The sequence below is a fragment of the Alosa alosa genome, chromosome 3 (genome assembly GCF_017589495.1).
Source record: "Alosa alosa isolate M-15738 ecotype Scorff River chromosome 3, AALO_Geno_1.1, whole genome shotgun sequence".
In the NCBI taxonomy this organism is placed as follows: Eukaryota; Metazoa; Chordata; class Actinopteri; order Clupeiformes; family Clupeidae; genus Alosa; species Alosa alosa.
The window spans coordinates 32784913-32812604 of NC_063191.1; the positions used below are offsets into that span (position 1 = coordinate 32784913).

The 27692-nt window shown below is 43.6% G+C and overlaps 2 protein-coding genes across 8 annotated transcripts in view; both read right to left on the reverse strand.

The window, feature by feature from the left end:
• Positions 1 to 11996: 11996 nt before the first annotated feature.
• On the reverse strand, positions 11997 to 15917 carry frzb (frizzled related protein). Of its 2 annotated transcripts, XM_048239278.1 has the most exons (7): positions 15072 to 15917; positions 14901 to 14936; positions 14740 to 14796; positions 14438 to 14503; positions 14028 to 14235; positions 13821 to 13884; positions 11997 to 13112 (listed from the first exon to the last, which is right to left on the reverse strand). In XM_048239278.1, the coding sequence occupies exons 1-7, from the start codon at positions 15523 to 15525 to the stop codon at positions 13038 to 13040; spliced, it is 960 nt and encodes a 319-aa protein (XP_048095235.1). In that variant the 5' UTR covers positions 15526 to 15917; the 3' UTR covers positions 11997 to 13037. The 2 variants fall into 2 exon arrangements, with proteins under 2 accessions (XP_048095235.1, XP_048095236.1); XM_048239279.1 differs by lacking the exons at positions 14740 to 14796; positions 14901 to 14936.
• Positions 15918 to 17911: 1994 nt separating this feature from the next.
• nckap1 (NCK-associated protein 1) overlaps positions 17912 to 27692 on the reverse strand; it is a 39241-nt gene continuing 29460 nt past the window's right edge. For all 6 annotated transcript variants that reach the window (XM_048238832.1, XM_048238831.1, XM_048238830.1 and 3 more), the window contains 11 exons: positions 26790 to 27008; positions 26304 to 26434; positions 25770 to 25867; positions 23832 to 23925; positions 23345 to 23427; positions 23031 to 23111; positions 22709 to 22802; positions 21728 to 21844; positions 21441 to 21550; positions 18712 to 18801; positions 17912 to 18035 (listed from right to left, as the gene is read on the reverse strand). In XM_048238832.1, the coding sequence (XP_048094789.1) occupies positions 17919 to 18035; positions 18712 to 18801; positions 21441 to 21550; positions 21728 to 21844; positions 22709 to 22802; positions 23031 to 23111; positions 23345 to 23427; positions 23832 to 23925; positions 25770 to 25867; positions 26304 to 26434; positions 26790 to 27008 (1234 nt within the window). In that variant the 3' untranslated portion in view covers positions 17912 to 17918. The remainder of the gene's footprint in view (positions 18036 to 18711; positions 18802 to 21440; positions 21551 to 21727; positions 21845 to 22708; positions 22803 to 23030; positions 23112 to 23344; positions 23428 to 23831; positions 23926 to 25769; positions 25868 to 26303; positions 26435 to 26789; positions 27009 to 27692) is intronic.

Sequence of the window (27692 nt, forward strand, 5' to 3'; positions counted from 1 at the left end):
CGTTTAAACTATCTACATTCAACTTTTAAACTTTTAAACTATATACATTCAACTTTTAAACAGTCTACTTTTAAACTATTATTAAACTATCTATTAAACTAGCTGTCTATCAACAACTTTTAACTTGTCATCAACTATGTCAACACTTGTCATCAACTATGACTCCTACCCACTGTAGCTAGTTGACATGGTTAGCATGTTAGCATTGTTAGCATTTTTAGCAAAACTGATAAAAATGATTAGCTAGGTTAGCTAAGTAATATGGTTAGCATACTTAACATGTTAGCATTGTTATCATGTTAGTTAGCATAGTTAACATAACTACTAAAAATGATTAGCTAGGTTAGCTAAGTCACATGGTTAGCATACTTAGCATGTTAACATTGTTAGCATGTTAGTTAGCATAGTTAGCATAACTACTAAAAATTATTAGCTAGGTTAACTAAGTCACATGGTTAACATAGTTAGCATTGCTAGCATAGTTAGCATGTATAGCAAAACTGCTAGAAAACATTAGTTAAGTTAGCTAAGTAGCATGGTTAGCATAGTTAGCATTGCTAGCATGTTTAGCAAAACTGCTAGAAAACGTTAGTTAAGTTAGCTAAGTAGCATGGTTAGCATGTTAGCATTGCTAGCACTGCTATAAAACATTAGCTAAGTAGCATGGTTAGCATAGTTAAAAATCTTAGCATAACTGCTAGCAAACATTAGAGCCATTCCAACTTTCAGTTATCGTCAAATATCTACCTATACATAGCCATTAAACTATTTAAATATCAACATTCATTAAACTTCCAGTCTGTCAACAACTTTTAAACTATTTACCTTCAACTTTTAAACAGTCTACTTTTAAACTATCATTAAACTATATATTAAACTAGCTGTCTGTCAACAACTTTTAAACTATCTACTGTCTATCAACAACTTTTAAACTATCTACATTCAGCTTTTAAACAGTCTACTTTTAAACTATCACCTTTTATTAAGCTATGCAACCACCATGTCTATCCTAGCCAAATTTCACCAAATCACCAAATTTCTGCATCTAATTCAGCTTTAACCGTTTAACGTAGAAACTTTGTTCAAACTTTGTAACGTAGGTCTTGAAAAGGACACGTGGGGAATGTATTTTTCACTTTTGTAAACTTTTCTACTTTTTGAGATATTAATAAAAAACAAGCTTATTTTTCCCCATAGACTTAAAGGGGTGGTTCAGGATTTTGGACATAAGACCTTATTTCCAAGTAAGCAAGTGTGATATTTATCAGTGGAGACCGTTTTCAGCACGTTTCATCCAGTCCTTCTAATTGCAGAGTTCGCAGGTGCTAGGCTAGCGCAAGTTAACGGTATGTGCTAGCCTGCCACTAAAGACAGTCTTACCCACTCCAAAGTACACCTGAGGCAAATTCCAGACAATCGATGTAAATGTCTGTGTTGATAGAATAGTGTAAGAAATACAACTACCCTTGCATCAGCGTTGCAATAGTTATACTTTGGTCCCTAAAGTTGTTAGTAGTCATTTTGCAACTCAGCGGACTGATATTACCAAGGCTACTACTAGGTATCCCCATTGGAGTCGCTTTACTGTTTACTTTTAAAGGTACTACTAGCCGAGCAAGTATAATTCGCCGCTGCTAAGAAACTAGTCCCTCAAAATGTAATGCGATCGTTGAAATGCAAAGGATAGAATAACGTTAAAATAACACTGTCAATACAGACATTTACATCGATAGTCTGGCGTTATAATTTATTTGCCTCAGGTGTACTTTGGAGTGGGTAAGACTGTCTTTAGTGGCAGGCTAGCACATACCGTTGACTTGCGCTAGCCTAGCACCTGCAAACTCTGCAATTAGAAGGACTGGATGAAACGTGTTGAAAACGGTCTCCACTGATAAATATCACACTTGCTTACTTGGAAATGAGGTCCTATGTCCAAAATCCTGAACCACCCCTTTAACATGGGCTGATGACATCACAATGGGCTAATTAACTTGATTTGCACCTGTATCAACTTCCAGCTGCTCACTACTAGGACCCATCAAAGGGTCAGTTAAACTGATTGCACCTGTATCAACTGCTTTCTGCTTAACTAGGCCAACTCTCTCTGTGTCTCTCCATTCTACAAGGATATAAGGCACATTCCATCCAACTTTCTATCCATTCATCCTCTTCAAACCATTCACTCATCCACCCATTAAACTATCCACCAACATCCATTAAACAATCTGCCTATCAACATCCATTCAACATTACACTATCTAAATTCAACTTTTAAACTATATACTCTGTCTCGGGCTTTAAGCATACAATCTGGCTCTATTAAGACTACAGATTCTGTTCCTATTTCCTCTGCCCACAACTGTTTCAAAATAAATGTCCTCACTAGAATTATTCACTATTAAATAATTTAACTATTTAAACTACTCAACTATTTAACTGTTTAGACATTTCAACTGTCAGTTAATTTATCAACTATGACTCCTGCCAGCTGTTTCCAAATAAAAGTTTGTTTTGCATTTTATGTTAATATACAGTATATATATATATTTTCATGCACTGGTAATTTCCTCGAAATTACATTTTCTAGATTATTATTACAGTGCATGAAAAATGCACTGTTCTGTTATCGAAGTCGTCTTCTTCTTCTTCTTCTTATTCTTCCCACCAAATTTCTGCATCTAATTCAGCTTTAACCGTTTAACGTAGAAACTTTGTTCAAACTTTGTAACGTGGGTCTTGAAAAGGACACGGGGAATGTATTTTTCACTTTTGTAAACTTTTCTACTTTTTGAGATATTAATAAAAAACAAGCTTATTTTTCCCCATAGACTTAAAGGGGTGGTTCAGGATTTTGGACATAAGACCTTATTTCCAAGTAAGCAAGTGTGATATTTATCAGTGGAGACCGTTTTCAGCACGTTTCATCCAGTCCTTCTAATTGCAGAGTTCGCAGGTGCTAGGCTAGCGCAAGTTAACGGTATGTGCTAGCCTGCCACTAAAGACAGTCTTACCCACTCCAAAGTACACCTGAGGCAAATTCCAGACAATCGATGTAAATGTCTGTGTTGATAGAATAGTGTAAGAAATACAACTACCCTTGCATCGCGTTGCAATAGTTATACTTTGGTCCCTAAAGTTGTTAGTAGTCATTTTGCAACTCAGCGGCGGACTGATATTACCAAGGCTACTACTAGGTATCCCCATTGGAGTGCGCTTTACTGTTTACTTTTCGGCGCAGTACTACTAACCGGAGCAAGTATAATTCCGCCGCTGCTAAGAAACTAGTCCCTCAAAATGTAATGCGATCGTTGAAATGCAAGGATAGAATAACGTTAGAAATAACACTGTCAATACAGACATTTACATCGATAGTCTGGCGTTATAATTTATTTGCCTCAGGTGTACTTTGGAGTGGGTAAGACTGTCTTTAGTGGCAGGCTAGCACATACCGCTGACTTGCTAGCCTAGCACCTGCAAACTCTGCAATTAGAAGGACTGGATGAAACGTGTTGAAAACGGTCTCCACTGATAAATATCACACTTGCTTACTTGGAAATGAGGTCCTATGTCCAAAATCCTGAACCACCCCTTTAACATGGGCTGATGACATCACAATGGGCTAATTAACTTGATTTGCACCTGTATCAACTTCCAGCTGCTCACTACTAGGACCCATCAAAGGGTCAGTTAAACTGATTGCACCTGTATCAACTGCTTTCTGCTTAACTAGGCCAACTCTCTGTGTGTCTCCATTCTACAAGGATATAAGGCACATTCCATCCAACTTTCTATCCATTCATCCTCTTCAAACCATTCACTCATCCACCCATTAAACTATCCACCAACATCCATTAAACAATCTGCCTATCAACATCCATTCAACTTTCTGTCTATCAACATCCATTACACTATCTAAATTCAACTTTTAAACTATATACTCTGTCTCAGGCTTTAAGCATACAATCTGGCTCTATTAAGACTACAGATTCTGTTCCTATTTCCTCTGCCCACAACTGTTTCAAAATAAATGTCCTCACTAGAATTATTCACTATTAAATAATTTAACTATTTAAACTACTCAACTATTTAACTGTTTAGACATTTCAACTGTCAGTTGTTATCAACTATGACTCCTGCCAGCTGTTTCCAAATAAAAGTTTGTTTTGCATTTTATGTTAATATACAGTATATATATATATTTTCATGCACTGGTAATTTCCTCGAAATTACATTTTCTAGTTATTATTACAGTGCATGAAAATGCACTGTTCTGTTATCCGAAGTCGTCTTCTTCTTCTTCTTCTTATTCTTCCCACCAAATTTCTGCGTCTAATTCAGCTTTAACCGTTTAACGTAGAAACTTCGTTCAAACTTTGTAACGTAGGTCTTGAAAAGGACACGTGGGGAATGTATTTTTCACTTTTGTAAACTTTATACTTTTTGAGATATCAATAAAAAACAAGCTTATTTTTCCCCATAGACTTTGTATTAGCACTATGACATCACAATGGACTAATTAACTTGATTTGCACCTGTATCAACTTCCAGCTGCTCACTCCTAGGACCCAACAAAGGGCCAGTTAAACTGATTGCACCTGTATCAACTGCTTTCTGCTTAACTAGGCCAACTCTCTCTGTGTCTCTCCATTCTACAAGGATATAAGGCACATTCCATCCAACTTTCTATCCATTCATCCTCTTCAAACCATTCACTCATCCACCCATTAAACTATACATCAACATCCATTAAACAATCTGCCTATCAACATCCATTCAACTTTCTGTCTATCAACATCCATTACACTATCTACATTCAACTTTTAAACTATATACTCGGTCTCAGGCTTTAAGCATACAATCTGGCTCTCTTAAGACTACTATTTCCTCTGCCCACAACTGTTTCAAAATAAATGTCCTCACTACAATAATTCACTATTAAATAATTTAACTATTCAAACTACTCAACTATTTAACTGTTTAGCCATTTCAACTGTCAGTTGTTATCAACTATGACTTCTGCCAACTGTTATCAAATAAAAGTTTGTTTTGCATTTTATGTTAATATACAGTATGTTTATATTTTCATGCACTGGTAATTCAAAAGCTAAACTTTTTGTAGAGAGATGAAAGGGCTTCGATTCCAGACAGCAATGGGCATGAAGCTAACTTTGACGTCGCTTTCCAACGACCCTGTAAAGTTTCTTCTAAAAGCCAGACACAGCTGTTCTTCCCAGACCTGTCGCGCAGTGCTACTGTCTCCTGTGGGAGGCGGCACTGTGCGCATGAATAATTCCTGCTGTCATTTGCATGGAAGGGTCTGATCTTGAGCAGAGCATATAAGTGATCTCTGACAGTGCCTGTGCGGTGTGTTCCATCTCGAATCTTTGCACACCATCTTCTGTCATCTAGTCAACTCCGTCTCTCAGGTAATCACTCAGTCCCTTTCTCTTTTTATGCCTTCCTTGCGCTCGCGCGCGCGCGCACACACACACACACTCACATCCCTGACTCGCTCTGCTCATCTCGCTCTCTTCTCTCTCTTTCTTCCCTTTGAGGACCCCATAGCATGGGAATCTCTGCTGACGGGCCAGAGAGGTGGGGTGAAGGGGGTTCTCTCCTCTGCCTGAAAGTTGAAGATGTGGGTCGGATGAAAAAACACAGAGATGAGAGTGCCGCGGCAACAACACATTAGCTCACCCTTTACCCTCCACGACCACCACCTTAAGCCCCACCCCCCACCACCACCACCTTTAGCCCCCGTTTCCCCCGCCGTCAGGAACTCTCCTCGTAGCCCTGGGCACGCTTGGTGTGTGTCCTGGCACGGCGGATGGAACAGGACACGACCCGTGGTGGCCACATCGCTGACACCAAGGCTGCTTGCCCTGGACAAGGGATCACACAGGCCTTTTTCGCTCACACCCACTGGAACAAACTCCTCCAGCAGAATGACCGCACTGGACCCTACTGACATCAGCGGGGTGATCAGCTTCCAACCTTTTCATCTGCGAAATTATGAGTCAAGCAGGGCAAGAGTGGATGGAGAGTGACCAAAAACAAGGCAGGCGGGAAAAAACGCACTCCCAAATGGGACGAGCGTTTTGAGAAACAGAAACGTTTATCTTGAAAATATAAAAGACAGGATGTTACTACTGAGAAGTCCTGTGAAAAGACTTGTAGAAGGTCCCCTGTGGACTCGTTCACTGCCCATGTGCAACTCGGCTCCAAGAACTCCAGTTCCCGCTGGTGCGGCTCGAGTTCAGGGTGACTGAATGATTGCACTGTGTTTATTTTCCTCCACTCCGAGGTGGAAAAATCCCACCTGGGGCCACTGGAAGAGGTTCGCGGCTGGCAGCGTGTCCACCAGTTCTGGCGTCAGCAAGTTGTAACACCTTGTAACCGCAGTGTGGTTTTTACGAGGGGAACACTGGAGTTCACGGAAAACACACAATACACTTTAAAATGCGCACGTCATATGAAACAATAACAAAAGATGCATTTTGTAATTTATATTGTTATTAAAGGTCCATTACATGAAATATCACACCGACCAAAAAAAGAGCAGGGGAAATACTCACACGCTCTCATTCCCCGCCGGTTTAGTTCATTTTGAACATGTTTTGTTGCCATTTGTGGAAAATAATATAGTTCGCATGGAACAGTGTGTGGTGGGGGTAACGAACACAGGCAAAAGCGTTTTAGGAGTCCCCTGTGGCCTTTATTCTATCTGTTAAATGTGTCTCACCGGTTGCTACCCGGGAGTCCTCAGGCAAACCTAATGGTTTCCCTCCAGGTGCCAGGCTTACTTTATAATTAAAAAGCCAGTGAGTGACTGACAGCAATATCACAGGCGTTTATATTCAGGTCTTCAAAAACGACGTGAATGTGGGCGGTGGGGGTTGGTTTGCTGGTTCACCATCAGTAAGGTATTTGTCAGGTCTGTTGTAGCCAAATGTCTTAGAGGCTGAGCGATTTCACATTTAAAATGACTCTGTCTCTAGGAAGGACACAACATCTTATGTTCTTACGTCTTCTCTGGTTTTAAAATGGAACTTTCAGCCTCACTGTGGAGGCCTAGGCCTACTCACACGGGCATTTGTCTAAATATACAAAATTAGCCCAGGCAATCACTGAGCGCTTATGTTTATATCACTTCACTGACAAGTCACATGTCCTTTGCATGGGAGTACAAAATTAAAGTTACATCCTTATACTGTAATGGAAAAGGGGATGGCTGGATGAGGTCCTATAATGCCAAGTGACAACTAGGATATAACTCCTTTTGTTCTGTTTATTTCAACCTATAGGAAGCAAAGCAAATAGTTAAAATACACACACAAGCGTACACAAACACAGCACTGTGCATGGTTACAGTAAGAAATAAAAAAAATAAAAACAGCAAAATACAGAAAGAATGTTTGACCAGTGCACTTATTTACACACTGCAACAACCTGTGAGCAAATATTTTCTCTGTTGCCCACCAGGGGACTAATGTGTCAGTCAGCTTTCAGGCCGTCTAAGAACATGCCATCTGATAAAACATTTAGCCATAGTTACCTTTTTAGGAGCCAGACGTTAGCAAACATATAATTAAGACTGTGTAAACAGTTAACAGTGACTGCGTCTCTGCTCAGTGGCCAGTTATAGGGTTGCCCATGGCTAGGTGCAGAGTTTACCAGAGTGCTTAAGGTGCCAGCCACTCATTGTGATGTTTTGTTAATCAGTAATTAGCAACATCTTGACACAGGGTTGGGCGTGTGCTTGTCCTCTGCTGATAATTCAATTAGTTTGCGGTGGCTGGCAGGCAACAAACGAGCCATTGTTAGCGGGTCAATGTTGGAGACCGGCCTGCTCTGATTTGTTTTGCAGGAGAGAGACGTCGTCACAAAGTCCTCAGTGGGAGTTCTGTTCTGAGAGGCAGGGGAGGTGGGGTGGAGGGGCATGGATGGAGCGGCTGTAGCCAATCCTTTACAGGAGAAGGAGATGAGGAACTGTCTCCCAGGGCCCCCCAAGTGCAATCCCCTCTTCAATACTCTCATTTCTCTTTTTTCTCATTCAGTGTCTCTTCTTCTCGAGGCACACAACACACACATACACACACACTTTCTCTCTCTCTTTCTCTCTCTCTCTCTCTGTCTCACTCACTCGATGTTCTGTTACATTTTTTTACACTATCTCACATATCTTAATCCTCTCTCTTCATTTCAGTCTCACATCACAACTGTCAATCCTACTCTTTGTGGGTCTCGCATATCTCTCTCCCTCTTTGGGGCTTCACACTACCTCCCTCCCTCATTACTCACTCTCTCTCTCTCTCTCTCTCACACTCTCTCATCTTCCTTCTCTCCTTCTCCTCCTTTGGCATACTTCTAATGTCTCCCCGGACCTTGCCTGCCTGCCTGCAGAACAGCAGAGCACAGCACAGCAAAGCACAGCACCTGCGTGAGCCAGAGCACGTAATTTCTCAGCCTGGCACACTGACCATATCCTGTAGCGCGCCCGAGCTCTGCCCTGCTCTGCCCTGTCCTGCCCTGTCCTGTCCTGTCCTGGCTCTGCCGGTCAATAAAATGTCCATCTTTACTCACAAAATATTCGTGCAGGCCTTGCAGAGGAGGGGAAGAACTCAGTAAAACCCACACTGGCCTTTTACCTCATTTGAGGGACGGGTTGTTGTGCTGCTGCCCATGCCTCTGCCCGCACGTCCTCATCCAGCTCTGCCTAGGCAGCTGTTTGGCCATTCCTTGGCGTGGCGAGAAGCAGTGGACATCTGTGATGTGTTTGAGCCAGGTGCCCAAGAGCTAGGCGGCCTTTCATCATGTCTGATATGCACCTGCCTGCACTGGGAGGCCTTTTCCTCGTGCCATATGACTGGATTTAGATACGCACAGACACACACACACAAACACACGCATGCACATGCGCACGCGCACACACACACACACACACACACACACACACACACACACACACACACAAACCCCCACATTCTCCAATGCCCTGCTGTCTCCTTTTTTCCTCTGCTCCTCTCCATTTCTCCCGTTTTGCTTTCCCCCTGTCTTCCCTTCACTCCCTCACTGTCTCTCGCTCTCCTGTTTCTCTCTTTCCACTTCTTCTCCAGTGCCCCTTTTCCCTCACTCAGCACTTTCACAAACAGTTTCATAACCGCAAACAATTTGTACATTCAGGGGGATTTCTTTGATGCCTAATTGGAGGGAGATCATGAAAGTATTTCTCTTTTCCTCTCGGTTTCCCCACTCATGACCTTTTGTTTCATGGCGTGCCAATCCCTGTGCTACGTATTCCTTTTCACGGTGTGGCCATCATGACCAGAACAAATACATCAGTGCCGAAGCAGACATGGAGGCAGAGACACAGATGATAAAGCTGTACTCGGGTGCTAACAATTACTGCAGTTATCTTTTGGAGGTCAACAGTACTTTTAATAAAAACCTCTCCAACGTCAATGAACTTCCTGTGAGTTCCGAGGTCTGGGATGGTGAAACTTTCTGTGGAAATTGTCCTAATGTAATTGTTACCAGTGTCTTAGCATTGGCTTAAGTTAACTTTGAATAGCATTTTGTTTGTGGCATCTTTAAATACATCTTCACATTTGTTTGTGACATCTCTAAATACATCTCTCTCTCTCTCTCTCTCTCTCTATATATATATATATATATATATATATAAAATGTCTATATGTCACATCACAAGATCACATCAGTCAAACCACTAGAAAAATATAAGATTACACAAGCCCATGCAAACACGTAAATGAGGTCGGAGGAACATAGAGCTCCGCAGATTATCCATAACATGTGGTTTGTTCTGAATTCAGTTTGGGGAAAATGTTGATGAATGTTATGGTAACATAACCTCAATGCAGATTACAGTGAATTATACTAATTAGGTTGTACTTTATCTTTTCTGATTTCATTTCACAAACTACATCGTTGAGCATTTTGCATATGCTTTTGTTGGAACGGAGTGCATTCATTATTTGAAATATTATCAGCAAACAATTAAGGGGATGATTTTTTTGTCTCCGTGTTAGTTTTACTGTACACCTCAAATATGAACCATATCCGCAGGTTTTCTCATACACGTTGAAACATGTGTTTTTGATCACGCCTCATATTCATGAAAGCTTACCCGGGCCTGTCACAGGAAATGAAAGCAAAGAGAAGAAAAGAGACCCAGAAGGACAGTATTTCTTGTCAGCAGTTCCGTACAGTGTGAAATACACAGGTCAGTTATTCTTTCAGGCACTTTCTCATCGTTGGCTGTGGCAGAGCAGGGGATGTCCACTGAGAATGGTGTGTGAGTGTATGTGTGTGTGTGTGTGTGTGTGGGGGGGGGGGGTTTGGTGTCCTGGGGAACCAGGCCCACTGTCATCAGCAGATTTTCCCAGGCATTAGTAGACCGGACAGCAGGTCGACTCCCAGGCAGACTCACCAAGCCACCTCAGATGGTCAGACATCTAGGGTCAGGGAGACTGTATGGATGAAGAGTAAGTCTATGTCCGGTCCATTCTAGAAGCAGCACTACTCACTAAATATATATATATATATATATGAAAGAAAATATATGTGAAAGAAGTCTTGAGCTACTTGGCAATATTGATTTAAAGGCTGAGAAATATATGTAGTCATTAGTAATGAGCATTAACTGACCTGGAGCTCTCAGACCTTGACCGAGAGACACTGACTAAGGCTTAACGTTACGACCACAAGCGCACTCTTATGGAAGTCATTAAATATGTTTTATGAAGTCAAGGCCCTGTTAAGGGGGCAGCCGTGGGTCTGATGCAAAACCAGATGCTGATTGAACAGAGAGGTACCCATGTCTTCTGCTGGCCCCAGAGAAGAAAGAGAGGAGGGACGAGGGGAGAGAGAGAAAAAGGAAAGGAGGGATAAAGGGAGAGAGAGAGAGAGGAGGGACAAGGGGAGAGAGAGAAAAAGGAAAGGAGGGATAAAGGGAGAGAGAGAGAGAGAGGAGGGAGATGTACATCCACACCGAGCTTGTTTGATGGCTCCCACATGGTGCATAATTTCAGTGAGTTTAAATGTGCGGGTGGCGAGACAGATTGATTGTGGAGGTGTTTTATTCTGCATGTCAGGTGGCTGTAAAACACCGCCCTGTGCTCAGAGGAGCGGCGAAGACAGGCCCGGGCCGCAGGCAAATAAAACGTGGACGAGGCTGGTCGCTCCGTTTTTTATGCCATAATAAATATCCCATTTTGAGTCAATTCTGCCATAAACTCCCTGATCCATGATGAAGCTTGTCCCTCGGTGCTCCCTGTCCCTCAAGCCCCCTAACCCCCTCTCTCCCCCTACCCCCACACACAGCCATAAATTTGTTCCCCAAACTAATTTCTCAGCCCATCTCTCACTTCTGATGGAGAGCATAAAGCAGTGCTCAAAGTGATGTCTCATCACTGTGTGGTCCAATAAACTCAAAGGCGAATTAGATATGCATGTTCGGAGATGCAGAGACAGCCCATAAATCCACGCTTTTCCAAGGCCCAAATCCCCCCCACCCCCATTCCAACTATACTCCCTCACTCTCTGTCCGTCCCTGCCGCAATCTCCCATTGGCATGGAGGGGGTCGAAATAGATACCAGTGTTTACACAGAGAAACTCCGCTTTAAGCTTGAACAGACACCACTCTGCATCAGGCCAGAGCTCTGGCTGAGAGCTATGAGAGGATAAACAGACTCTCGCTCTTGCTGGGAGGAATGCTTTCAGAGAGAGAGCAAGAGCAAGAGCGCGCGCGAGAGAGAGAGAGAGAGAGAGAGAGAGAGAGAGTGAGATTGATTTGACAGAGGCCAGATTCACTGCACTTCTGTAGCTGGCCTGGTCAGATAGCTGCTAACTCACTGACAAGCCACTGATGCTGTCCACTGACAGGACAAGACAAATCTGTCATGGGGGCTAATGGGCTGGAGCCATCGCAAAGGGTAGGCAGGCAGGCGGGTAGAGGGGAATAACTGGCTCTTGACATGGTCCAGAAGTGTTTAATGGAGGATGAAAACTGGTTAACAAACAGCAAATGGTTGATGCTTTTCCTGTAATATGTAGTGTATAGTTTATATGACCAGTCTGACAAAGTCCAGGCACATTGAAAAATGCAGATGCTCAAAAGATGGCTGTATGAACCATCTTGGGAAAAAACAAAACAAAACAACAACAAAAAACAACAGAAACAAAATTCAAAGAGCAGTTAATTAAAAATGAACAAATGAAAGAGAAAAATAATCAATCAAATCAGGGACATCTAACAACAGCACTACAGACATGTTATGCATTATAATGCTCCAATAAAATGAACATAATTTTTTAATGAGCTCCAACAACTGTTTTTACCCCCCACCCCCACACACTCTTTTCTTTCTTCCTTCCTTGATGGCATTCCCTCCACAGCCTTGGATCATCCTGACACTTCTCCATGGCTTGCCAAAAGATGGTTCACCCTTTGCCGACTTGCTCCGCCTTTCAAGAGTCATTCCAATCCTCTGGAGGACTGAGAGCGAGCGCGAGAGATGCAGCTGCAGCGGCATTAAAGCGTGTTCGTCCCCCTCTTTCAAAGTGTAAAGCTGTAGACGGAGCACTGCATAGCGTCAAACAAAGTACTTTGGCATCTCGAAAAGGCATCGGACTCCATCCCATTGTGTCGGTGCTAGATAAATATCCGTCCCTCTCGTTTTTCAAAAGAAAAAAAAAAGCCTGCTCATTCCATTTAATTTTGATCCACAAACAGCTCCCCTTTCCAGCAAACCTCACACACGGAGTCACTCCACAAGTATGCAGAGAGCACTGCTACGTAAACCATTCACAATTGCAAAGGCAATGAGTCGTAAAAAAGAATATAAAACAATATAATACAAAAAAGCGACAAACTAAAATAAACCTACTTTTTTTTAGGGGTACAACTCATAAATGACAACAATGAAAAGAACATACAATAGTGCAATTTTTTTTGTTCAGTTGTATGGAACACTTCTCCTCTCTGTGGGTCTCACCAGCTCTGGGCCTGCTTGGATCAGTGCTTGCTTCGTCTTGAGTTACTCCTGCCCGAGTTTCCTCTGCTCGTCTCACGGAGGACCTGGTCCCAACGCTGACAGGATGGATGGATGGATGGATGGATGGGGGAGAGAGAGAGAGAGAGAGAGAGAGAGAGAGAAAGAAAAAGGAAAGAGTGAGTATAAGGGAAATATAATGAAAACAGCTCACTTCCACAAGATGTAAGTCATAGGAACGTTTGCTGCATCAGAAACTTGACTGCGAGACAGATGCACAGAACCCCCCCAAAGTTGACCTTCCTTTTGCTTTTCACACATTTTCCCCACAAAAGTGACATTTCACTGAACTGAGCCAATTTCCTCTCTCCTGGCATCCTGTTTCGCTCTGTGCTAAAGGTTATACTACTTAAACGGCAACCGAGCGTAGAGAGAGAAATCACGGTTAGGCCTCAAGTGTCCCAGAGTAAGTCACCCTTGTGTAAATCTCCCGACTGTGGGAAACACTTCTGTTCTTTAGTGCCTTTCCAGCCATGTGTCAGAGAGGACACTGAGGATAATTTCCTCTCTTATGCACGCGCTAATGTTAATTAAATAAGGGTCATGGAAAAGCTGGCAAATACAAGGGTATTCCAAAAATGTATTATTTTAATTTTCAACATGGTCATTGCAAGAGTGCATAATCAGTGTACCTGATTCAGTACAAGTTGATTTTGTAGCCCTTTTCCCCCAAATAGGACACACTTCAGTCACATCTGACCTTCATAATTAAAATGAGAATGTAGCTTTTGAAGGTTTGACCTTACCTTTACTTTCCGCCCCATCTTGTCCTTCCACTTTTGTGCAATTGAACCCTCTATGAGCAGTAGCCTATACAAAAGAAAACAAATACAAAAATTGGTCAATGAAAAATAAACCAAATACAAAAAAAATGATCTAAGATTCTGAATATGAATACAAAATGTATACATATACAACCAGCAACCATCCAATCCAGTGGCAAGGCTTTTTACCTTGAGCGTTCCTCATTCTCATAGCCCATGATTATGTACTCCTCATTGGCTACCAGTTCAGGGCACAGACACCCAGAATTGTAGTGCAGGGGTACAACATCACGGGGAATGTTCACCAGCGATGACTTCAGAATGTCTTTGACCTCAACAAGGGCACTCAGGTCATGATTCCGAGTATTCCGAATCTCTTTGACTCTTGCACGGATAACTGTAAAGAGCATAATTCATTTTTAAATCACATCATTAATTTCACCACACACAATTGGCCATTAATTAATTTATTATGTGTCTACAATTCATATCTCATAAATCTGACAGTTGTTTATCTGTTAATGTTTTGATTTCATATCTTCTCACAGAAAATATAAAATGTGTCTTTCTTAAGGAGTCAACGTAGAGCACATACTCACCATAATTGTAATTATTCTTCAAATAGGTTTTTAAACCAAGTCTGACAGTCTTGCACTTGCATCGATCTGAAATACAAATTATACATCCACTATTAGTAACAACCAACCAGACACCAGCCAGGGCAATACACCATAGGCCCCTGTGACAGACAGGTAAATGACTACTCCATAATGCATCACATAGCCCTGTGACGGACAGGTAAATGACTACTCCATAATGCATCACATAGCCCTGTGACGGACAGGTAAATGACTACTCCATAATACATCACAGGCTGCTTTTAAAAAACTTAAAGACTCACCACCGGCCCCCTTACAGTTACCATTGTGAGAGTCCATTGGAAAGTCAGGATTTGATTCTAAATTAAAACAGGACTGGTGTTAGTCTCTAATTAGCAGTGCAGCGTTTATGTTTTAAAAGTCCCCTAAAGGGGACAAAAACTCTTCACATCAGAACTCTTACCATGGGAGCACTTGGAGGGGTCTTGGTATGGATTGTCTTAAAAATGAGCATAAAAATATTTTTAAGGGGATATTAGATATTTATTTTGCTCAGATATTTAACCTATAATAAAACTAACATTAGGCTACTACTACCACTAATTTAGCCGATACTACACTTCTAATAATTTACCTGGTCCCTCCGCTTTTACGATAGCCTCCGGAGATATGCAAACTCCTCGGTCATAGACTGGTAAATCCTCGCACGCTAGACTTTCCGGCCAGGTATGGTTATATCTTTTCATGACGGGTTCGCAGCCGCACTTGGCTCTCTCGCACACCGACTTGCAAGGCTTGATCGGGTCGTGCTGGAAGTCTATCGTGCATATGGGCGCGTACATGGCGCACAGGAAGAAGAGTAGGTCCTGGCTGCACCCGGTGCCCAGCAAGCCCTCGAACTGCTCGATGGCCAGGACAGCGTTCGCCTGGGTGCTGTGGTGAAGATGGTTAGGCATTTTGGTCATGTTCCATGGCATGGACTTGCACATCGGGATGCGGATAGGCTCACATGCCGCGGATGTGGCGCGCGGGATCCTCACCAAATAGGCCAGCGCGAGGAAATAAATGTACAGCTTTTGAGAAAACATCTTCTTGGCGCGATAATCAGTTGCAAGAGATTGGATAGTTGAGCCTATTTATGTTGTCAGCATAGATAAGACTCCGTGAAGGATTCAACCCAGCTCTTAAAAAAGCCTTGTGTGCACAGCCACAAAAAGTTCTGAAACTGCCTATTTTGACATGTTGAGATTTGCGTCATTCACCTGGAGAAAATAGGTCATCTTTTCTGTTTCGCAAACGAAAAAAATTCCTCAAGGAGAGCCCGATGCGGTAGACTTGATAGCTTGTTCCTCACTCAGTGCGTGCATACTCCTTCATGCTTCTTGACTGTAGGTGGGCAGTACTACTTTCTCCACGTCTGCCCGTGCCCGATTCGGTGATTGCAAGCGCCTGCAGCTGTACCAATAGTTAAGTGACCTCACCGTGCAGGATCAGCTCCTTTTTAGCCTGGGAGCTGCAGCCACTGCCCACCCTCCCTCCCTCTCTCTCTCTCTCTCTCTCTCTCTCTCTCTCTCACTCACACACACGGACTTCACCGCGAGGGTCGAGGCAGAGATGAAGACCAGCAGGCTATTACCTCTTTTTTAAAAACAGCGATGAATTTATTTCGCTGACATTTTTGGAAAGGTGTCTCTATCGGGGTTTGTCATTACGCGCATTTGCGCGCAGACTTGCCTTTTCAGTAGTGTGGAAGAAACACTTGGCTAAACATGTCCCACATAAGACCGATCAGTGTGCATCAGCCTTTTACACGCCCCTGAACTCAGTTAAGAGGACTCCACTTGTTTAATTAGCGCAAGTAGAAATACATGTTAATTGTTACAAATGTCTCTATAGCCAACAGATAGGAGGGTAAACATCTCTAAACCAAAGTCTTAGTGCACTGACAGCAACAGAGGGCATCAGGTTCGAAGTGTCAGTATCTGAAAGGTTCAAATGAACATTTGGAACTGGACTGCAAGTTCTTGGCATGTACTACTTTTTTTTTCGCCCGGCAGTGGTTAATTCCCATTCCCTTTCGTGTAAGGGGGAGGTTAATATAAGGCACAAAACTGTAGCAACTCGCATGAGCGCCTTAGCTTTAAATACCGTTTAAATCCGCTCCTCTTGTAAAGGCGAAGGGGAACACAGATTTAAACAGCACCCGAATCTGATCAAAGAGATTCGTGATTAATCGTGCCAGTCATCATAGTAATTGTTATCCTACGCAACCAGTGCGGCAACACGGTTGATGTATCCAAGTGTGACTGCGTACTTCACTTGAATTCCGTTGCAGGTGTTCCTCCGTCGCTAAGCGGAGTTTATGAGATAACTTGTATTGCGCATTCAATGTGTGGCCGCCCTCTCCCCACAAATGTCTCCAGACAGCGTGATTTCTTGGACTAAGATATAGCGCAGACCTCATGTGAACACAGCTGAGCGAGCTTAATCTAATAAGAGAACGTCAGAACGGATAACTTCAGAGAACGATCACAGCTGGTGTTGCCAGTCTACGTGAAATGCATTTGGCTTTCAAATGGTGTCTCATTTCACGGTACAGGACTTCGACTCCAGACGGAACTCGTTAATGCATATGACCTGATGTTTATTCATGTTATGGAAGATACATGGTCATTTCCAAAAATTCAAAACATATAAAACTGGTTAGGGGAGAACAACTGATAAACATTCAATAAATATGTACGAATGTTTATTATATCGCATAGACAGGTACACTGGAGTGGTAATGCCGATTTGGCATTATGAGTTAGTTAAAAAATTATACTATGCTTTGTACAAACAACGCTATTGGTTGTTTTTTTTTAATAACATGTAGTTAACCACAGTTCTGCTGTTTCAAACCAAATGAGATGCTATTATTTCAATATTTTGGCAAATAATTCAAAAGAAACTCAAAGTGTAAAAATAAAATGCAAATTCACAGAAAGAAAAGCACGCAGTAACCCACACAGATTAAATCTAGAACGACATCTAAAAGAATCACTGTGTATCATAGAGGCATCTGTCATTAAACAAGCATTTTTTTAGCATGATGTAGATTACTTATGATTTCACCCCAGCCCATCCCAAACACACACACAGATACAGATTTCATATTTCCATCATTTCCATGTCAAATTGAGAAACAAAAATGCGCAAAAACTCTCTCTCTTTTTTTTTTAAGTAGTGCGACTAGTCCCTGACAACCAAACTTGTTTACCTTCAATGTTCAATAAACAGGTTGTTTATACAATTATGTTATTTTTTTTGTTTGTGTTGGTGTTTTTTTTTTCTTTATGAAAGGTCTGATCCCACAAAAAGCCTTAAGACTATAAGGTTAAAAGACAACTACACAGGTCTATGGAATGGGAGCCAAGTTGCGTTGCCCGCTCGACATGCCAAGGGTGCACCAGGCGGGGGGAGAAGAAGAGGAGAGGGGGTCTTATGCAGAGGCAGACACTGACTGCTTATAGACAGCGTGGTATGCGTTTCGAAGCAGGACGTAAGGGAAGCATGATTCCAGCAGATCCATGGTCAGGAATGGAGATTCTTGCACAATCTAGAAAACACACACACACACACACACACACACACAAAACAGTGTGAGAGCAGAGAACAAGTTTTTCCAAAGAGCAATTTCAGTGAGCTTCGCCTAGCCTGTGGCATTAAAAGCTAACTTTTGTTGCTGAAGCCAGCCCTGGCGGCACGGCTGGGAAGGCATCTGTCCCGCATGAGATAAAGAGGGCTCTTCCTTTCCATTACGGCGCGCTGCACTCACAGCACTGACTGCTGTGGATTATTCTTCAAAGACGCCCAAAAAAATCCCACAGACAAATCTTCGCACACAGGCTCCCCTGAGTACAGATATGCATGACTGCATGCGCACAAGTCCAATGCTGATCGCATCTTACATCAGGGTTTTTTTCCCCCTTCCCTTTTTCCTTATGTATTGGTGTAGACAGACTTTTGACAGTCAGAAAACAGAATATGAACTTCAGACCACAGTGAGAATACTTTCTGAGAAATCTTTTGTCTTTGCTGCTCAAAAGTAGGATACAGGTCAGATTTTCATATTTTTCTTCACAACAGTTTTTAAATATCGCATTAGAAATTCCCATAAAGGGAAGGTATTCATGTTTCTCCTATGAACTGAGGTGGAGTGAAAGAGACAGGGAGTGAGATAAAAGCTTTGGAGAGGAAATGCCTAAGTGTTCCTGCCTGCTGCGTTGACTCACCATATCAAGGAGCAAGTACACCGATTCCCTGTTCCTCGTCGTGGTCTTATCGGTCTCTTGGCCGATCTTCAACAGGCTGGAGGAGGCCAACTGTGAGGGAGGAGGGGAAACCGCAACACCACGTCAACGAGACGTTTCCACACACACACACACACACACACACACACCACACCACACGCACACACGCAATAAAAGTGTTGTGGTTTGACCACTGAAGCATTAATTAAATTAAAGTCCTCCTGTGCCAGTGGTCATGGAAAGATAGGTGAGTTATGGCTCCTCAGCCTCCTTGTCCCACACCTGCTTTGCTAATCCAGGCCTGGTCACTCGGGGAAACAGCTACTGCACAATTGACTGCAATTCAGTCATGAAATGCTCTTCACAGAAGTTCCCAGGCTTGTACAAAGCAAGTTGTTCCTCCCTACTCGACTACTGGCGATAGCAGCAGCAAGGCCCAGGGTTCTGTTCTGTGCTTACACTTCAACCGGCGGCCATCTTAGCTCAACATATTTTGAAGGTGTTCACGTAAATGGGAAAATATATGAAGTCTGACAGATTGATCTCAAGTTTAGATGCTCGCCACACTTACACACACACACGCACAAAAAACAATCCACTACAGGCATCAGGAGACAGACCCCACATGACAACCACCTCTATACACAGCTCCTGGCAAAGAACAGAAATAAAATGTTAACTGGAATTAAAGAATGGCTTGTAATGATGTGAATGTAATCCTAGCTTATGAGCTAAAATTAACCTTCCCGAAGGTTAGCAAAAAATGGCTTATTTAGATATCTCCCAGACATCTTAATAGGACCATCAGTGATAATCACCTCTACACACACTTGCTGATGGGGCTTGGGGCGTCTAAATAGGGGGAACTGTTGAAGCACAATCCACAGCCCTGTTCTGAAGGGGGCGACCGTATCCAGAGGGGGGCTAGAGATGGTGTATGAGGCTCTAAGGAACCATCCACACAAAAACCATGAAAACGATATCTTAGGTCAAAACGTAGAGCAAGAGTTTTGTATTGTTTTGGCCTTTCGTCCACACCACATCAGTGTTTTGGGAGCTCTGTAACACACTTTTGCAAAAAACGGTTTCAGAGTGGACACTTCTTTGAAATGCCACTCAGGCATTGCTGTGTAGATAGCCAAAAATCACAACTTTTTGAAAACGCTGATGTCACAGTCTCACCCTTGCCTAAATCTCCTGCTGAGAGTGGTTAGATAGAACCGGTCTATAGGGGCCAATGCCATCTAAAACATTAACTTTCAACAAGAAAAACAAAAACAATGATTGAACGTTCTATTTTGTTCCCAATCTACTTCCGCTTCATTAAGATAACTTATTACAGTATATGGCTCTTTACAATGCAGGTAGAACGCTCTATTGAGTTGAATGGGATTTCCCAAAGTTCTACTGGTCATTATTTTCACCTAAAGACCTCTAAATAATGACCGCGGTCAATGACAACGGATCTCATTCAAAAGAAAGTGAAGGCAGATGGTTGATCAGCTGTGTTCTAAAGAACGTTTGAAGAAGTTCAGTGTGTGTTGAGAATTATTTGTTTCTCAGCAAAAGCCACAACGAAACGATAACAAATAAATGTAAAGAGACATATCGTGGAGTTTATTTTTTCGTTTTGGCAAGTAGCCGTATAATAAGCGGGATAATGTATAGAACGCCGGTCATTATTGGGAAAATAAGTCCCTTCAGGGCGAAGCAAGACCCCTCCACTAATGCGTCGGGGTCCGGTTCGCCCTGTCGGGACTTATTTTCCCAATAATGACCAGCATTCTTTACATTATCCCTTACATATGGAATGTTAAAACAGAAGCCTTGTGGGAACCACTATGATGGTGATAATGGAACTCTCTTGAAACGGTCAATAACATGCTTTAATCAAAATTCTTCCACTACAAATATCTGTAGATAGGTCCCTCAGTACACATGACCTTTGGCAACATTTGTTAATGGCTAAGGGTGTCACCAGTTGAGATTCAGTAGGAATGACAAGGGCACTAAATGGATAGGCCCCTAATGGCCTTCTCATTTCCACCCTAAACGATCAGCCAAATCGGGGCCCACAGACAGTGCTCCGAGATCTGGTCCTGCCGATGGGGGATGGAGCGTAATGGTGGTGTGGCTGGAGGTGAGGGTCAGTCCACGCATGGACTTCGCATGAATACAGTCTTGCAGCAGCTCGGCCAGTTAGCAGATAATACTGCTGCTCTTTGACTGCACAAGCCAAGTGTGCAAAAGACAAAAGACTATTCATGTTTGATTTGTTGTTGTGCCTTTTTCTTTTACGTCACAAAATGATTTATGGGCAAATAAGCAAATAATGTGTTTCAGGGCAGCTGTTAAAAGATGGTTCTCTTAGAGACCAAAGCAGACCACAACTCCAAGGGCCAGTCTGTCTGTGTTTGTCTGTCCATTTGAGATTGACATGCCCTTTACGGTTTTCCCTTTTGAAGACAAATATTTGCATTTTACACAAATAACCACACAAATAAATTGTGAGGGCTTCCCACGCCACAACGGGGCAAAGTCACAGGGCTCGAGTGACAGCACAGTTTATTATGATGCAAATATGATTTATTTATGCGAAGAAAATTACACAAAATAATGTTGTGGGGGAGAGCAAGAGTGTGTGTGTGTGTGTGTGTGTGTGTGTGTGTGTGTGTGTGTGAGTGTAAGTGAGAGAGAAAGAAAGAACTTACAGCAAGGAATTCTTTGAGTCGGTCCTCAATGCTCCCCTTGTGAATGGTGAAGAGGGCGGCAGCTATTTGGTTGATGGCCTTAGCCAGACAGTGAATGTTGTTGCAGTGACCTACAGGACCACAATGAGATGGTGAAAGAAATCTTCAGTAAACAGTAACCCTGTGGCTATAATCCACTATGTACCTGTACCATGTGTCCACACATATTTACATCTATTAAGTTTACATGTATTATTAGTATACTATACACAAGGGTCAAATATACATGAGGGCTGGACGGTGGATACCTTCGATGGCAGGGCTGTACTGGGACATGACATTGCTGGCCAGGGTCGGCAGGGAGACGGCCACGAACACCATGAGCAGGCAGGCGATCTTGTACTCCTCCTCTGGACTTATGTTCTCTATGATGAACAAGACGACGGTGACTTGGTGAGTTACACAGGCAAAGCTTATTTTGACATGACACGGAGCTCAAGCAAAATAATAATAATTAAAAACAAAACACAACTAGCGGAGACATTTTGAGCTTGCAGTGCGAGAATAGCCAAGAAAAACGGTAGCACAGCCCAACAATTAAGTCGTATTTGTGTTAACAGACCCCAACACTGGGAAGAGTGATTCAATTAAGCCCGCGCTGGAGTCGCTGCGCTGTTTTGACAGCAAACAGTCGAACGTTATCGTGAGGATGTAAGAGAAATATGTGTTTGGGCGAAGAGCCCATCCGCCCCCGAGCCCTTTGATGGTGTCCAAGCAGTGTAATGATGTTTTCTCTTCAGAACGAGATGGAGCCAAGATACAGCGGAGAGACCGAAGTGGACACCGCAGTGTGGGAAACGGCAAAGAGGAGTTGACATTGCACTACTCCTACATAAACATATCTGTCTGCCAGGGCTGTTTAAGTAGCAAATTCCGACTGGCGTTTTGATAAGTTCAGCTGGAGTTTTGATTCATTTAGGTTTTGATTCAGTCATAGCCCAAGTATGAGTCACACAGAAAACAGAGGCCTAAACCTCCAGTGGAGAGAACCTCATCTATCCTCACTGGCTGTCCAGATGAGCACTTTTTAAAGTGTAATTCGTTAGATAACCTACCACTGGTATTTGCTGAATGTTTACTGGACGCCCACTACCAGACTAATGCCCGATAGATCAACATCTAACGGCATTGCGATAGCATATGTTCTGTGTTGCTCCTTCAAGCTTTGGTATTGGGAGACAAATACAACGGGTGAGATGGGGTTGGGGCTGTGAGTGTCTAGGCCTTACCCGATTTCTGAGAGGAGAGCGCCACCACCAGTGCGGGGTCAATCTCACAGGGCAAGCCTGCTGCGGACGAGAGCTCGTACACGTTCATGGCCACCTGGAAGACAAGAGAAGAGGAGAGGAGAGTGACGAAGAGGTAAGAGAGCGGAGATGAGAAGAGAAGAGAAGAGCCAAAAGGAGAAAAGAGGGTGGGCATGGGAAGGGTGGGAGAGAAGTGAACACAGATCCAAGTCATTTCCTCGTGCCACCAGCCATGTCAACCCCCCCCAACCCCACACACACACACCCTTGGGAGGGAGGCCAGACCAGGAAGGCAGTCTCCTACCTTCATGTCCGTCTCTCGGGGAATGTGGTCCTTGAAGTCTTCTACTGAGCTCACCAGGAAAGGAATGTGACAGGACAGCACCTGGAAGAGAGAGGGAGAGAGGGAGAGAGTGTGTGTGTGAAAAGGCTGAGCTCACAATATCCAAAGCTTGCTTAGAGAATGACGCCATGCTACACAAACACTTCATTTAAACGCCCGAAAATGGTAAGAGAGAAAAAAAGACAATCTGTGAAGTAGAAAATAAGAGAGCGATGAAATCATGTGACACAAAGGTGTTGGGTGATCGTGCAGAGGTGAGGCGAGGGGTAACGTACGTCTCGGAGAGCCTCCTGTGCTAGTGAGCGGAATGAGAGGATGACTCCAATGATGGTCATTCGTTTCAGGACGCTGTCGACCGCTGGAGAAAGAGCCAAAGGCAAAGACCAACAGAGAGAAAGAGAGAGCAAGAAAGAGAGAGAAAGCGAGAGAAAAGTCACGCTTACATAATCTCATAACCTTGTGGGTGAGCTGACTGTTCCTTGTCCTCTGACAAACCTCTCGAATGACCGCTAACTTGATGGCGGTCATTCGCTTGTTTGCTTTTTAGAGGCAGCAGGTTTTTAACAGCAGCCATGAGAGAAACCACAAGCGCCCCCTCCAACCCCTCCACCCCCCCACCCCCTGACCCCTCCAGAGGAAAGCGACTTGTGTGTTTTTCTCCTGGCCATCAAAGCAGGACTGTAACTCTTCCAAACAACTGTTTCAAAACCAATTTTGCCGGGGGGAGGAAAAGGAGGGCCGACAGGCTGGCGCGGTACCCACATGTAAGCTTCTTGAACAGGGCAGCCATCTGCTCCGGCTTGTCAAAGCTGGTCCTCATCTGGGTCAGCACCTCCACGTTCTCCACCACCAGTTTCTGTTTGGGGAAGAGTGGAGTCAATCATGAAGCTACAGTGGATCCAAAACCAAGCTATGCCCCGACGTTTCCATGTCTTTCAACTACACTCACATGCTCACACACACACATGCTCACACACACACACTCAGGCGGCACACGCGCACACACACACACACAGGCACACACACAGGCACACACAGGAAGAAACAAGCATGACCACCAGATGTTTCCATTATTCTGCACTTAAAAAAAGTCAATTAATGCTGTGCAATTGCTACTTTGACGTCTTGGCAAAAAGGGGGGCTTGTTTCAGGAGGCTTTGAAACCACAGAGTGGATGGTATGTGTGTGATGCTTTGAGGGAAACATGTTCCACGTTAAGCCATTTGATGAACATGACAAAGTGTGGACTTGCATCGATTTAAAAAAAAAAAGGTGGGAAAAAATCATGTTTCAGGCCACAGCTGATTGTGAGTCAGATAGGAGATTTTATTTTCTCACTCAAATTGTTTTCAGATGGGGGTGAGCTTCGCATGCTGGAGCATCACACGCCGAAGCCAAGAGCTGTTTCTTAGACAGGGCAACAAAGAAACTATTAGAACTGTGCAGGACTATTTCAAGCACCTTCATAATCCACAGCTTGTTATGGTCTACGGCTGATCATGTGTTATGACCGACTTTCATCAGTAAATGGCCTTTAGAGGGATCATACCTCATGCCTACCTGAACAGATAGACCTCTGAAGTTCGCCTACAAAAAGGATCGAAAGCTGCCATCGTTGCCCATATAAGGAGATCCGGGTGTTAATTGAAGCTAACTACCTATGGCAAGTTGCATTGTAAGTTAGCTCTGGGGTAGCAAAGATCAAAGTGTCTTCACATACCGAAGATCACAGTATCCACTCGAAGTCAGAGGACAAAACTGTGTGGAGCAAAACGTCTGCATTTCCAATTTCTTCGTCCCAGCGAGAGTTTAACAGTTCCGATAATTCAAAATCCCCATGTTATTTTCCCCTAGAAAAAATCTCAAGATACCGGACCTCCTTATTTGGGCAAAGATGGTAGTCTTTTTGTAGGCGAACTTCAGAGGTCTATACCACGGCCTTTTCTCCATCACCAAAGAAACAAGCTCTTTGGCCTTACCATTTCGCAATCTCAGTCCTTCAGCTACGAATTACATTAGTTTACAGTACAATGTGGGTGGGAAGACAGAGAGAGAGAGAAACCCCATCTCCTTCCTGTCTCAGTCTGTTCCATCATACTAAATTAGAGAGCACGGTCCAAACCCAGTTACGAGTAAGTGCCTCACACGGGCCCTGGGAATCACCTCATTAAGAAGTAATACGCAAAAAAAAACAAAACAAAACAAAAGATTCCAGCATAATTGCTCTCAGGCTGTTTCCCGGCTAACAGTGCGTTACTGGAAGCTCCCACCGCTTCGGCCTGCCAGCAGTCTGAGCCAAGTGAGTGCGTGCGCCTTGTGACCTACGGCAGCGACCTTTTGACCTCTAACGCTCATATTCCAGTAGGGTCAGTACAGAGGTGATGTTAAATGCGAGGTTTCAGTTTCTGAGGAAAGGGCTGCGTGCTTCTGTAATGTACAGAACGGCCACATTCAAGGCAGACTCATACTAGGGAGTTTTGCAACAATTGGCTTTGGCTTCATGCATGAGTCAAGAAAGAAAAATGTCCAAGGTGCTCTAATGAGCACCTACGTATGAAAAATCCTTTTTGGTATGTCAAGCGTTTTCACAAGAAACAGCCCGTCTGTAATAAACCAAACACATTTAAGATAAACACCAAACACCACCATCCCTATCTCACTAGTAAACTGCTGGTTTGACCTATGACCTTGACCCCTCACCTTGAGCTCTGCCACCTGGGAGGAGATGTGCCACATGAGGCTCTCGCTGAGAAACTTCATCCCGTACGGCCCCAGCAGCTCCGACAGTGACCGCATCTCTGAGGAAGAAGGCGCCATTCAGACAGTCAGACAGATAGACATTCATCACAATCACAATCATCCTCAATCAACTCTTCTGTTAGGAACCAAAAAATGTTGTGAACAGTATGTCATCAGAACATTTTTCTTTTCAACTTCTTTGGACGAAAAGGGGCTTTGAAATAAGGGAATTAATGTAGCACACATATCACTCGCAATCATCTAGCCATATTTATTTGGAATATTCATAAGATCTGCCAATTGACTTGTGTAGGCGTCACTCATGGCCTGTCTACGAGTTTGCATATCCTGGTAAACATGGAGGAAAATCAATCTGTCTTCATGTCCTGCCTAATAACACCCTTTTGCTGTTCTTGGGGTTTATAGCTTTAGCACAACCCTCACTTGCAATATCATCATACCCAACAAAAGAATATCGCATCTGAGGGTACTCACCAGATATATCAGAGTACTCCTCTGCATTGAAGGTCAGTTCATTTTCTGTAGGGAGGTTGACAAAGGCCTTCATTGCTGGGAAGTAGGCTATGTGTCCATTGCTGACTTGTCGCAGTAGTGTTTCCAGATACCTGTATTATTCAGCAAGAAGTGCACTAAGTGACACGCCCTTAGGATAACACAACCATGTGATCAAAACAAGCACACTGCAAAACAGGTCAGTACACAGAGAAACTGTCAAACGGTGAAATTTTAGTTTAAATGAAGCCAGTAAGCATAATTAGATATTTTCAAAAAGCTTTGCTGAAGACATCCTCTAGACCAATTGTCAATCCTGCTTCTAATTGAGTGACCCTGACTGACCAGTTGGTGTAGAGGCTTCTAATTGAGTGACCCTGACTGACCAGTTGGTGTAGAGGCTTCTAATTGAGTGACCCTGACTGACCAGTTGGTGTAGAGGTTGGTAATTGAGTGACTCTGACTGACCAGTTGGTGTAGAGGCTGGTAATGGTGGGCTCTCCGTGGCTGTCCAGGTGCTGGGTCTGCTGTAGGAGCACGTTGTTGAAGACGCGTGTGATGTCGATCTGCACGTAGTTCTCCACCGATTGGAGCACCGTCATGTAGGCACGCACGCTGGTCAGCAGCTCTGAGGGCTTGGCGATCTCCTGCGTGGCCTGGTTGTACATGGTCATGCCGACGATAGACCTGAAAGGGTCATCGAAGAAGAATGTGACGCAATGACCTTTGGTTACATTTTACATTTTGGTTACAAAGTTGCATTTTTGGGCATTTCGTCTTTAACTATCTGATGGGACAGGAAATGAGTGGGAGAGGGAGATGGGGAATGGGTACAGGAAATGACCTGAGGTCGGACCCAAACCTGGGCCCTCCTGGGCTACCACTAAAGTCACGCTACGGCTCAACTCAATGGCCATCTGGTCAGAAGTGGGGTTAGGCGAATCAAAGTGTTGGGCACTGGACAAAGAGCATTGGCATTTGAGTTGAACACTCTGTATTGTTGCTGTGAGAACTTTTCCACTCTTGGTTAATTGTTTGGCGTTAATGGTAGTGGCAAACGACGGTAGTGGAGAGTTGTGGTGGTGGTGGTGTTGTTTTGGGCGGCGGTGCTTTCGCCATCAAACGTAACCGCCGTTTAACCAGGCGTTTCACAAGGATGCAGAGGTTCTTCACACTCTGATCGGTCATTAAAGGCGGTTAACTCCAAAACAAAAACATGGCACATATTTAATTCCGTCTCCGCATTTGCGTCCGAAGCGCAGGAGGAAAAGCTGGGAACCAAAGGGCAGTAAAAGTTTTATCCTCCGCTGACCTGGACCCTGATGCGGTTCGGGCGAGCGAGCGTTGCTAATAGGCACCCCCTCTCATCGC

Bases quoted from the DNA above. Each gene is read 5' to 3' on its own strand.
- frzb (XM_048239278.1), bottom strand. From the start codon at position 15,525: ATGTTTTCTCAAAAGCTGTACATTTATTTCCTCGCGCTGGCCTATTTG. The intron at 13,885-14,027 runs GTAAAAAGCCTT...TCTTTTGTATAG, and splicing joins GAGAATGAGGAACGCTCAAG to GCTACTGCTCATAGAGGGTT. The intron at 13,113-13,820 runs GTAAGGTCAAAC...CCATCCTGTCAG, and splicing joins AGATGGGGCGGAAAGTAAAG to CGTTGGGACCAGGTCCTCCG.